Below are 13,181 nucleotides of genomic sequence, written 5' to 3' on the forward strand. Positions count from 1 at the left end.
GAGCCTTCTCTTCTCCAGGCTGAACAGCCCCAACTCTCTCAGCCTGTCCTCACAGCAGAGCTGCTCCAGCCCTCACATCATCCTCATGGCCTTCTCTGGACTTGTTCTAACTGGTCCATGTCTTTCTTGTGTTGGGGGCTCCAGAACTGGACGCAGTACTCCAGGTGGGGTCTCAGGAGAGCGGAGTAGAGGGGCAGAATCCCCTCCCTCGACCTGCTGCCCACGCTGCTCTGGGTGCAGCCCAGGTTATTGGCCTCTGGGCTGTGTGTGCACATTGCCAGCTCATGTTGAGCTTCTCTTCTCCCAGTACCCCCAAGTATGGTTGCAGCATTTAGGCACCCAGCACAGACCAGCTCGATACATATTTTAGGAATCTAGTAGACAATTATATATTTGCTCCAAAAGCAGAAGCACAAACAGCTGGTCATACTTCTCTGCCACATTTTGCTCCTTCTAGGCTTTGTGAGGAGGCTCTGGGCAAAAATCCTTCCTGATGCAAACATTCTTTGTGCTGCTGATCTTCAAGTGAGAAGGCCGAGTCCTAGACACTGACAAAGCAATCGTACTTGGTCTCTCATACATGTACTTAAGACAAATACCTTCACATGATCAGAGCAGTACAGTTGTAGCTGAGAAGAAACAACTCTTGCTACTATTTGGGCTCCAAATGCCTTATGAACTATTCTCCAAGCCACAGGTCAGGCAGCAATACATAGGGGACTGTCTTGTCCCCAGGAAGGACAGAGCAAACTTGGTTCCTAGACATCCTTTCTTGACTTTCCATTTGAGGGCAACAGAAAATGCTGCTTTTACCAGTTATTTTAGCTAAAGAAAAGAAGAAAGAAGTGGTGGTAGCATGTGACAGGAGCAGAAATGCTATCTGTAGAGTTTGTGGAAGAGAACATGAGGCCCAGAGGTGCAGCTGGAGAACAGTGGTAGAATTCAAAAGTTAGAAATTAGGATGCTGAACAGAGAACAGTGAGATGTATTCTTATGAAAGCCCCTTCAAAGGATTTTTCTACTTTTTAAAAACCCAAAATTCCTTAGGTTGGATGAATTAAAAAGGCAGAGGCACCTCCTCTTATGTGAGACCATAAGAAATGCAGACCAGAATAGAGCAGGGGACACAAAAACTAGCACATACAGGTGCCAAATGTTTCTTCTTGCAAGAAAATGGGGAAAAAAAATAAAATCAAAGGAACATTTCTGAATCTGCAATAATATTGAAGACCTGCGCGTGTAGTAAAGTAAAACAACAAAAAAAAGCCCCATATCCTACCAACCAGAAAAGCCTGGATTGCCATTCTTAACAGAACAGTTCTGTGCCAAAATTGTTCTCCTTCAGAAGCAGCAGACAAAATGTAATTAGCACTCCATCACCCCCACCTAGAAAAGCGTGTAGTTGTCTCTGTGTGTAACAGTGCACATTATGGGAAAGAGCAGAAACCAAAGATTTGGCACTAGGGTTAGAAATAACAGTCATCTGCAAGAAAAGTGAAGTGGGAAAGGAAAATTTCTTCATGTTTCCTATGTTAACAGAAACTACTCATCAGATTTTACAGCGTAACATGGGCCAGAGAGGTCAAAGAACATTTTCTTCCAAGAACCGCATCCTAAGATCTCATTTCTGATCTTCCAAGAATTGCCAAGGAGGCCATATCTATGTCTTGACCACCACCCTGCACGCTTGCCCCTCCGCAGACACACGTGAAATCCCATGCAGAGGGATTGTAAAGCTCCATGAATGAAAAGCACAATAAAACACACAACAGTCAGTCATATACGGGAGCTGTGATCAGCAGAGTTTGTGTTGGAAAGCAGTTGGGGAAGAGATCCTAAGTAAACCATACCCAAAGCTTATAACCAGTTTGGGCCCCACTCCAAGACAGAGGGCTAGCAGCAGAAGAAATCCTAGCCAAACAATTCAGATAAAATTTGAGTATAAAGTGTACTTTGGAGCCTGGCAGTGCATGCCTCTGCCTTCCATCACTGGCCACTCCAAGTGGCTAAACCACACAATAATTCTCCTGCTCTTTACCACAAAGTGGGTCCTCAGATTTAAGAGTACTTTCTGGGTAGTGACCAAAAAGAGTTTTCACCTAACCTAAGCCAGTCAAAGTGCTAGTGAAGCCTGACAGCTACAAGGAGACTTTAGGAAACAACAAAAGCCTTCCCTGCACTCCACTGATGTCGGTGCGAAAAGCAGCACAACGGCCACGGCTAACAGCGACCTCAGAGCCTAACGTCTCGTCAGCAGCCTCCAGTCATGCCATCTCAATATTCATAAAGGCTTCTTCATCCCCCAGTGCACTAGCTAGATTGCAAGTACAGGGAATGCAACAGACATTAAGGTAATGACAGCTCTGCCTTCGTAGGAGAAGGAGACTATACAACACCCTGAGGTACCATCACAGCCCCAGTAGCTCTGAAAACACAGCAGGCACGCTAAGGCCCACGCTGCCTGACACGTGTACGTGCAATGCAGTGGCTGTCCCCACTGCCGTGGGCACAACCAGAGCATCCTCACCAACCTGCTGCCCTGCCACACAGAGAGCAGAAACAGAGCACCTTCACACAGCCATGGGCGAGGGGAGCCCAACCACCCCTCATCAGCGCTTGTAAACCCAACTGAGCTACCTGAACGCACTTTTGTGTTCCTGCACCCACATCGGCGCTCACACCTGGCAGCTGGGTGCCATGGGTATGGGAATTTCTTCACTCAGGAGGAACTGGGTGTCTGTACTATGCAATTGGGGTGGTTTCACTGGGCCAGCAGCCAGCACAGCCGTTCACTCACTGCTCCCCAGCCCCAGGGGACAGGGGAGAGAATTGGGGGTAAGGGTAAGGAGACTTGTAGGGTGAGATAAGAACAATTTAATCATTGAAAATAAAAGTTAAAATAACGCTGATATAAAAATAGTAATGATAATAATAATAGTAATAAAATATGCAAATGAGTGACACCCAGTGCCATTGCTCACCACCTGCTGACCAAGCCAGGCCCGTTCCCAGATAACGATCCCGGAGGAGCCACAATCCCGACCCGAAACCGCAATCCCGGGAGAGCCAGAGCCCGAGCGAAAGCCAGAGAGAGCAAGAGAGGAAGAGCCCCTCATGGATCTCCTGCCCATGGGGGACAGGAGATGGAACAGCCCCTTGGCAGAGCCCAATGCCCATGGAGCTGATCCATGGCAATATTCCTCGATCTTGCCCTTGCAGACGGACAAACACAAAGTCCTTCACTCCCAGGGACACAAATGCAAACACTGGGATGTTCTCAGTGTTTCTCTCCTAACAAATCCTAGCTGAACCCAAACCCCAGCACTGTTCCAGCTGCTGAACAGAAACCAGCTCTGGCCCAGCTACAAACCAGGACAGCAGTGTCTACTATACACCAGCAATGGTAAAGACAAGCGGGTGGCAGAAATATCACCTGTTCTCCATTCACAGAGCTTCCTGAAAGTTTAAGATGCCCTTGCTCCCAATTACATGTGATGGGAAGGCCTGGGCAAGCATTTAGGACAAGTAACATGATGTTAAATACAATTACTTTGTAAATTAAAAACAGAAGTATTAACAAAACCTCAAATAATAGTACCTTTGGGATTTGGAATTTCAATTAAAAGATAACGGTTTCTTTTTCAAAGACTTCCATGAAGATCCAAAGTTGACAACATGGGTTTATTAGGAAACAAGCACTGATTCTGCATTCCACTGCAAACAACAGTGTTTTAAATACAGGCACAGTACTCACACTTAAATGAATAAATAAAATTATCATTTAAACTAGCAAACTTTTTTCTGGGTGGAAAATCATCTAGAGAACCAGGCAAAAAAAGGCTGCCTCTCTTCCTTTACACCTTTTTAACTGATGGGAATTTGTATTCTAAATAAGAAAAAAAAAAAAACAACAATTGATGCTTTTCATTTTTGAGGTGACATAAAGATGCTTTGTCACCTTGGAGAAGGAGAGGGTAGAAGAAAGAGGGGAAGAAATTAATCAGGCAGACCATGTCAAAACCAACGGTGATCTCTGATAGCCATTGGCTGCATGTGCAAAGCTGAGTAAGCAGAAAGACACGTGAGTATTATTGGTCCCAACAGAGCAAAACAGAGAAACAAGATTTAAAAATTCAAGTTAAAATGGGCAAACATACAACTTATTATACAACACAAACAAAAAGGACTTTGACATCTCACGATGTTTACATTTCAAGCAAAGGTTTCCTTATCCTGAACACCCCCTAACACAACATAAAACCATTTCTCCTAAAAACTCAGGGTGATCTTTTCCAAAGAGGGATTTCTCTGAAGTCCTTACCCCCTCCTCTGAGCACTGCTCTAAAGTTCACACAGACAACACGAGTAATGAAATAGTTGGAAGAAAAGCCTCTATGTAGGCACACGCTATCCAAGGAAGAAGCAAATTTCTGTTCTCTCCTTAGGCAAACACGTGGGAGCCTGGCTGCTGGCTTTTATAAGCACTGGGAGCAGTTAGGGACTCAAATCACCAGAGATACTTGTCAAAACAACAGTCAGAGAGCAGAGGCAGCAGCAGATTAACTCCTTCATAGTCGCTGGCTACAGCACTGGGCTGCTGGCAGGAATAGGATATGGCAGAGAAAGGGGATGGGCATGCAGAGAAAGGCATCTGGGGGCTGGACTGCTGAAAAAAGGGGGGGCATGAGGGGTGGAAGGGAAGAAGAGGAAATCAAACCTATATATTGCCTCCTCTTCCTTATATACATAGAACATGCTTTCTCAGGAGGAGAAGGTGTTTGCAGGAGAGCTCACTTTCACATCATAAATCCCCCAACTCCAAGTTTTGCCAAGAAAATAAACTTTCCAGCATGGGGACTTATAACATTTACATTTGTGTTGCAAAATTAGGAGAGTTTTTGGAATAAAACCAGAAACAAGGGAATGTTCACACCTGTCACGGTTTGTTTTCCCTCAGAAATGTCAACACAGACTGAGACTTTTCAGCTCCAGCTGGTCTCTCGAGCTGCTCTGAAGGCAATCATCCATTACGCGTGCATGCACATACACACACACTCCGTGTCGGGGCATAACAACTGAACTAATTGTGACCAGCACTCAGCATTCATGAGAGATCTCACTCTTGCTGGAGAAGCCAGCTTCAGTGAAAAAAAATAAAACAAAATAAAAAATTTTAAAATTACCTTTTCATGGACCACCCTTAGTCTGGGGATGAGTACTGAGCAAGCAGCCCACCATTTCTCTCTCTACTGAAGCAGAATCACAGCAGAAGTTCTCCACTCTCTGTTTAGGGATTATCTCTAAACAACTTTCAACTGATTTCAAACGACTAGTCTCTGAAATATAGCTCTCTGCCTGTGGCTGCCTGAGCTAGACTGTTAAACAAATCTATCAGGATAAATCCAGCTTAGCTAAGCACAGATTTTTGCCAAAGACATTACATCTTAGATTACCCTATTCCTTCTGTCTCTGTCCAACAGACCCTCTTGGCATGACCTCACACCTATGCCAAAACGGTATCACTCTACAGGACATCCATACACCCATTTTTAAACCAACATTAGGCAGTTCAGGTAACTCTATTTAGCTTCCAAGAAATGCTCCCAGAGTTGGTTTAACTATTGACCAGAGCTAGTTCAATTCTGCCTAAAAAAGAGGTCCAGATCCAAGCAAATCACTGAATCACTTTGCTCTGCCACCCACTAATTTTTTGATACTCTGGTATTACTACACCCAGGAACTTCCTCAGAAGTGTCTTCTAAAGAGAGAGAAAAAAAACCTCTCAAATTGTCAGACATAGAAGACTTAAAGTGAGTGACACTCCTCTTTTCACCTCAAGACAACCCTGTTGCTAGCAGCAAGATGCATCCTAGAGAGACCTAAATACTCCAAGCCATGAAAGAGGGCAGTGACCCCAGCATCACTGCTGGATGCCACCCCTGCCACAATGACAGCCTGGCTCCTGGAAGTCTCAGCACAGTTTGATTGACGTATCTCTGCTTTGCACTTCCACTCCAAACTGTTGCATAAAACTGGTGAGTGCTGTTAAATAGAACCATAGAATGTTGTGAGTGGGAAGGGACCCACAAGGATCATCCAGTCCAACTCCTGTCCCTGCACAGGACAAGCCCAACATTCAGACCATGTCCCTGAGGGCACATGTTGGCCAAATGCTTTTTGAACGTTGTCAGGCTTGGTGCCATGAGCACCTCCCTGGGGAGCCTGTTGCAGTGCTCCACCACCCTCTGGGTGAAGAGTTACTAAATAAGAGACCTTTACACAAGGTAGTAGTGTTTTTCACTCTTCATAACACAGAACCCCATTCCCAAAGGCCATTAGCAAGCCTTCTTACTGACAGGCCTACTCAAGAGAGAACTATCTCAGCTATTCGGGTCTTTCAGTGAATAGGTACAAGGTTCCTACCTTGTGTAGCCCAGAAAATGCTGACAGATGCAGAAGCCACATCTTTGCTCTTTACCCAGCTGTTATTACGGTGTCTACTCCACGCAGAGATGACACAGAAATAATCCCCTCTGTCGCTTTCTGAAGTCCACTGGATTCGTAAACTGAAGATGTCAACGGCCTTTTTAGAGAAGATTATTTCCCCGTTCTGAGTCCGCTCTCTGCTCCTGTCCCCAAGCAGCAGAGTCCAGTCTGCATCCATCGTGGCCAGGAGTTCCTCTGTCACCACGTCGTCACTGCGCAGGCGCTGCCGATAGTACCAGGAAACTGTGAAGCGGATGTTTGCTTCGGTGTCCTGGGCATTTGTGATCCTGCAATGGAGCTCTGTGGGGTCATCTGAAAACTTGGGTGTTTTAGAGGCATTCAGAAACACTCCATACTCCGGCTCTGCAGGAGAGGAAACCCAGGAGAAAGAGGTTAGAAGCCACCAGCAGAAGGGAGGAAGTGCCAGAAGTTATTAAGAGATACTGCTAACTTCTACCATCCGGTCTGTGAAAGCACCTGAGCTAGAAGCCAAGTGCCAGAATATGCATTTTTCTTACAAGACCTGGGAACTGGGAGTTTGGACTCCAGCTCTGACTTGCACCAGTCAGACACAAGTACCACTAGGCCTGCATTTCATATGTCTAGTCAGACCATTTCAGAAAAATCAAATCTTGTTGAGCAAAATCATTCCCTTTTTTAGGCCTGGCCCCAAGAACCCACCAGGAGGGTTCAGTTTCAGCCCAGCCAGTCACCTTTTGTACCTGTTCAAATGCCTGGGGCAGCCTGCAGCAACAGGAGACAACCCATTTCATAGAATCATAGAATGGTTAGGATTGGAAGGGACCTTAAAGCTCATCCAGTTTCAACCCCCCTGCCATCAGCAGGGACACCTTCCACTAGACCAGGTTGCTCAAAGCCTCATCCAGCCTGGCCTTCAACACTTCCAGGGAAGGGGCATATACAACTTCCATGGGCAACCTGTTCCTGTTCCCCAACTTCTTGCCAGGATAACAGGCAATTTCCCATCCTGAAATGCCTTCTTTTCCATACTTAACCATCCCATCATGTCTCTACAATACAGTGTAAGAACATTAAAAAAAAAAAACAAACCCAAAACCCAAGCACCTCACCCACCCAGACACCAAAACCAGGGGCCATGGGGCACTACCACTGGCACTGGCCACAGGCAGCACTGACAGCAGTGCACAGTAAATTTCAGTGAGCAGCATAATAAATACTAAGTAGGTTAAGAGTCTAAGATTTGTGGGTCACAAGAGCTCCACAGTTTCAGCAGAGAAGTACGTGCTGCACTGCTATGAGGCTGGAATACCTCAAGCTTGAAAAGAAGTGCCTGAAATTCATGAGTTAAGAATGGAGCTGTTGTATTTAAATCTGAAATAGCTGGCTGTCCAAAGCCCGAAAGCGATAAGGCAGCCCGCATGACTATTTTCTCTCAGACTACAGAGATAGTGAAGGAAAAAGATTACAGCAAGAACCTCACACCACAAAGGAAATACATATTTATTTACTAGTGTTAGAATATTTTTCTGTCTTGCTGCCAACTATAATTCAGAAAAAAAGACTAGCTTTCCAACTGTTCGGCCAATACTCATCACGCAGCTTTTCCATTCTAAGTGTATTCAGCGCTCTATATTTATTTCATGCTTTATGTTTTATTTGGCATTTTGCCCTGCTAGAAACAATTAACTGAAGCTATAATTAGGACAGAGAAGGCAATCCAAGGCTAAAACTTAGGCTTAGCTCACCAGTGATCCAAGATAATAAAGCATCTTAATAGAAATGCTAGGCAAACTGTGTGCGCATGCACTTTTGGATTTCAGATGCAAAGGATAAAAACAATTGTGTGAAGCAAACTGGCTGCTGCTATGGCAGCTTGCAGAAAGGATGTCTCACCAGTAAGTGTTCTGCTTGCAGCGTCCTTGCATCTACCAAGAACAAGGGCATGAATGCACACCAGACACTAAAGTATCTAGTGATATCGATGGTGAGTTTCTGCAGTGTGAGGTAACACGCAAACATAAAAGTATTGTTTACCTAAGTCCGTAGTACCTACTACAGGTGAACATAAGTGTAGATTTCTGTGCATTTCCTGTATAAGTAAGGCAAAATAAAAAAGAAAATGTACAGAATTCCTCTGCTGTAACCAAGGCATCGATTATTAATGGTGGCCAAAGCCCACTTTTGGTGTAACTCCCCATAGATCCTACAGCTACGCTACTCTTCCTGTCTCATTCACAAAAGACTCGTTTTCTCCAGGATATATTGCTCACACTTTGCAATTTTCTTATTGTTTTCTGCAGGGTCTCATGATATATTGCTCACACTTTGCAATTTTCTTATCATCCTCCTTTGCCTTCCCTTCTCCCCCACAAAAAGAGACTTTAAAACCAATTAATATTTTCACAGCAACAAAGACTATGAAAGCAGAAACTCTTCTCTAGTCGGGAACACAAATGGGAAAAGCTGCAAGAAATTAAGACTTCTTAGAAAATCACTTCAGGTTTGTTTTATTTGCAGGCAGGGGAAGGACCACAAAGAAGAGAGTTTTGGCTTTGACAGCACCACTCCAGCTAGGCACTTCACCCTGACAGACACTCAAACAGAGGATTTAGAAAGAATAAAAGGCTGGGTGGATAAACCTCATTCCTCCACTCTGTCAGCTGTCAAAGAACAGCTTCACTGACAGTTCAATGACTTAATACTCCAGCAGCTCTTAACTTCCATTAAAGAGGAGGTATTGGTGAATTCTGGATGCAGTCGAAAACCTCAAATGATGAAAATTTATTCTACTTTCCCTTGCCCTAGCAACCAAGCATCTGCTGAAGAGCAGATTTTATTTTCTCTTGTTCCCAAATAATATCACATTGGAATGGAAGGAGTAAGGAACAGTCCTACAGGCACAGGCACTGTGACAGAGTACATGAGCGTGCAGGGCACCCGTGCACACATGAACATGCACACGCACACGCGTGGGGGAAGGAGGGTACACTCACAAGTTGAAAGTGGAATTTGAATGAGGACAGGAAATGAAGACATTCATCACTTGTGCACTCCTAGCACACATTCCAAGTCTACTGGGAAATGGCCACGGCTCAACTGCTCTGTACAATGCTAAAATGCAAAATTTAAAGCCATTGTCACTGGGATTTAACCTTGTGACACTTTATTTCTGAAAAGCAGGCTTCAGAGTGGTCTCATTCAGTAGGTTTATGTTGGAAAAGCTCTGCCTTTGTAACTGGACAGTACCACCAGTTTCTGATGACAAGAGGCTCTGAACAAGTACACTGAGATGGTCTAGGCCCAGATACTTGCACCCAGTTAAAGGTGGCAACAAACACCAAATACTAGAGCTCTGCCAGTTCTCTCCCAGCTCACATCTAGGTTCGTTCACGTTTCTAATACAACCAATACTTTGTGAATTTTAGCAGATGCAGATACCTTACCTAAAGCACCCAGCAACACCACCTTGAGTTTCATTGCTTCTAAATTGAAGCTATTTTCTCTCCAAGATTAAACGAGGAGACAGGATGGGTAGGCGGACTTATCTGGACCTATCCCTAAAATGACAGGCTTTTTAGAAGTTTTGCTGGAGTTTCATTTTTAGTTTTTCTCCCAAGTAACTTTACTTCTAAAGATACTTGCATAAAGAAAGATCTCCAAAGCTTAAGAGTTCAGCCGAGATAATACAAAGCAAAAGCTTTACAACCTGCAGCATGCAGAGGAGACAGTGGATCTCCAAAACAGATTTGTCTTGGGAAAAGGGTGTAAATATACTGCCAGCCTGTTCATATAGGCCAGGTAGATCAGATAAGCCTGTTGAATCTCTTACTTACAGCTTCTGTTCCTCATTCAGTCAACAAGTCTTAACAGCTGTTAAACACAGCTGCTTCTAACCAGCCCCTTGCAAAAAAAACGTGGACACTGATAGTATTAGAGCTGTAAGAAGGGAAAACCACCAAGAACAACTGGGGAATAAAAGAAGGAGAGAATGAAGATATCATCAAGTTTCTGTTTAAGTTGTTTTTCCCCCCCTCCCACTAGTGAACTAAAAGAACTTGCTACAGAAATGCTGAAGTAACATATGGAAGCCACAACTTCAAGTGCACAAATAATCCTTTGCTTGTCCAAAAGCCTAAAAATCCACTCATCTCTAGAACTGAATGATGGAAAATGTACCACACTGACTGGGATGTTAAATACTGCAGGAAAATCTGTTTTAGTGGCCACTATGCTAATCAACACTGCCAGCATTGGCCACAAGCCAGGTGTCTCTCATTCAGTCCCACTACTCAACAGCTATGTGACATGGTCTCGTAAAATGGACCTGTGTGTTGAGAGAGGAGAATAAAGCAGTATAAAGTGATGTTCCATTCTAAATCCATCAGAAGGTTGTGGTGTCTCTCTAGCGATTAAAACAACAAAACAAAAACCCAACAACTTTGAAAGCTATTAAGAGTTCATTATGAAGTTTCCTTTATAAATAATTTTTTATGGTATATGACTCAAAAATCAGGGGAAGCATCTGATATCGCTGTGTTCAGAGCTCAGAGACAAAGCCTGTTGCTGGATTAGAGCCCTGCTAATGGTACAAGGGAGGTGAAAGGTGACAACGTAACAACAGGGGCAGCTTCAGCAGCTGGAAAACAAGACAAGCTTTTAAATTCTGTTTCCCAGTCACAGTCTGTTCAATGACACCAGAAAGTGGAGTGCATGGGTGGGACATGTGGTAAGAGATCCTAAAACCCTATAATGTACAAACCCAAAACCCCATAGGACAGATCATATTTTATATGTGAGAGACAGATACCCTACATCTAGATGATAGATGCAAACAAGAGAGAAACTTGCACAGAAGACATTCTGCAAGGTCCTCTCCCTTTTCTGATAGAACCAAGGAATGAGTGGTATGTTAGCCATGAAGTCTGAAAGCAGAATCACTCACCTAATGCTGTCACCACCACACTGACTGGTGCAGATGTCCTCTCCACCACCTTATGCCAGCTCCCGTTGTGCAGTGGTACCCAGATAGCTGCTTGGCAGAAGTAGTAGCCAGAGTCTTCCACATCCACATCACGCACCAAGAGGCGATAGGAGTTCCTGTCTACATGGCTCAGGCTGATGAGAGTTGAATCACTAACAACAGAATCACGGTCCACGCTCAGCAAAACCTGAGCATCTGACAAGGTATCATCAGGTGAGACAGAAAAATACCACATCACCTCTGCTTGGAAAATACCACTCCTGTCTGTTGTGATGTTGCATGTAAGATCCAGGGAGTCTCTTTCAGTCACAGACACATTGCTTGTCGAGATGACCACATCTAGAGCTTAGAAATGAAGAGACAAAAATTCAAACAAAAAATATTTTTTTAATTTTTTTTTTTTTTCTTTTTAAGAGTCCACTGTAAGTTACCCAGGACTTCACATTCTATTACAGAAGCTTCTGAAGTAGCTCAGTAGCCCTGCCTTCAAATGCCTGTTGGATATTGAGCTGCATGATCTATTATAAGGGAAGTACACATTATCAGTCAAGCAAGGGATGTGTGATGAGGGCAGGGGGAGGAAGGGAGGGAGAACAGGGTTTTTATAACTTAACAGCAACTGGTCCATGAAAGCTTTGTCCCAATCACAGACTACAGATCATCTTCACACAGCAGGAAAACATATACAGGATTTTCCACTCTCACAGGAGGACCAGGGTGTTTTGGGAGTATCTCTCTGAAGAGAAAATGTCCACTGAAATCACTAGGAACTACATTAGAACTCAACTTGGTTTCTGCTGAGATGGTTTTGAGCTCCTCCAACAGAACAGATTCAGAAGAGAAGCAGCCATGGCCACATGTTGTGTCAGCAGCCACTGACACCTCAGGTGTTGTGTTGCAGAAACACAAAACGGAAGCAAAAAGAAAGGAGCAATAACTCCTTATACTGCTGACTCCTCCACTTGCTGCTCTGACCAACACACACTGGGGACTTTAAAGCTATGCCAACAGCCACTTAAAACACATTTAACAAACTCTTCCACTGGCCAGTGATTATTTTTAATATATGTAGCACATATGGTCATAGCCAGCATTCAAACAGGACCTTCTGCATTCTGTAGGTTACCAGGCTGGCAACAGCTTTATTTAAAAAAAAGCCATTGGATGGAAGAGTCAAGACCAGGAGTGCACAAGCTGGCCTTAATTACTGGTTAGAGGTGAACCAGGAGTGCTGTGTGTGTTGTTATCATTCACCAGGTTACCTGGCCACCTCATGTCTTCACTTGTTCATTCCCTCATTCTGCACTGCCTAAAGATTAGATTTGGATCTCAGTGCAGCACTGTTTCCACAGTGTGTAATGCAGCTTCTCTTGAAGTCTCAACTGAGGTCAGTAGACAGGGCTGCTACAGCGGTGGATCTTCTCAGCAGATCTACAACCATGAGCATGAGCAAGAATACAGATTCCTGCCTTAAACAGGCAGCTGTGCATAAAACTACATTCTACTACATAATGGGTACCCATCTGTAAAAGCTTTCTAGGATTATCATCAGCAAGGAGAGACAACATCTAAAGGCCAGAGCCAAACTGAGCAGTAAGAGCTATTGCCAATAAAACCAAGCAAGACTCATCTCACCACTCACCACCTGATAGTGCAGAGCGGCCCAACTGAACCCAGGGCAGCCAGCATCACCTCACTGGTAAAGCAAAGTCCACTGGCTGGGAAGGATCTC

General features: G+C 44.3%; 1 protein-coding gene across 1 annotated transcript in view; it reads right to left on the minus strand.

The window, feature by feature from the left end:
- Positions 1-13,181, minus strand: part of PTGFRN (prostaglandin F2 receptor inhibitor) — a 40,073-nt gene that overhangs the window by 21,611 nt on the left and 5,281 nt on the right. The window contains exons 4-5 of the mRNA XM_029086571.1: positions 11,411-11,794; positions 6,424-6,849 (exon numbers count right to left, since the gene is read on the minus strand). Of these exons, the coding sequence (XP_028942404.1) occupies positions 6,424-6,849; positions 11,411-11,794 (810 nt within the window). The remainder of the gene's footprint in view (positions 1-6,423; positions 6,850-11,410; positions 11,795-13,181) is intronic.

Source organism: Antrostomus carolinensis, unplaced genomic scaffold, assembly GCF_000700745.2.
Source record: "Antrostomus carolinensis isolate BGI_N321 unplaced genomic scaffold, ASM70074v2 scaffold838, whole genome shotgun sequence".
Classification (NCBI taxonomy): Eukaryota; Metazoa; Chordata; class Aves; order Caprimulgiformes; family Caprimulgidae; genus Antrostomus; species Antrostomus carolinensis.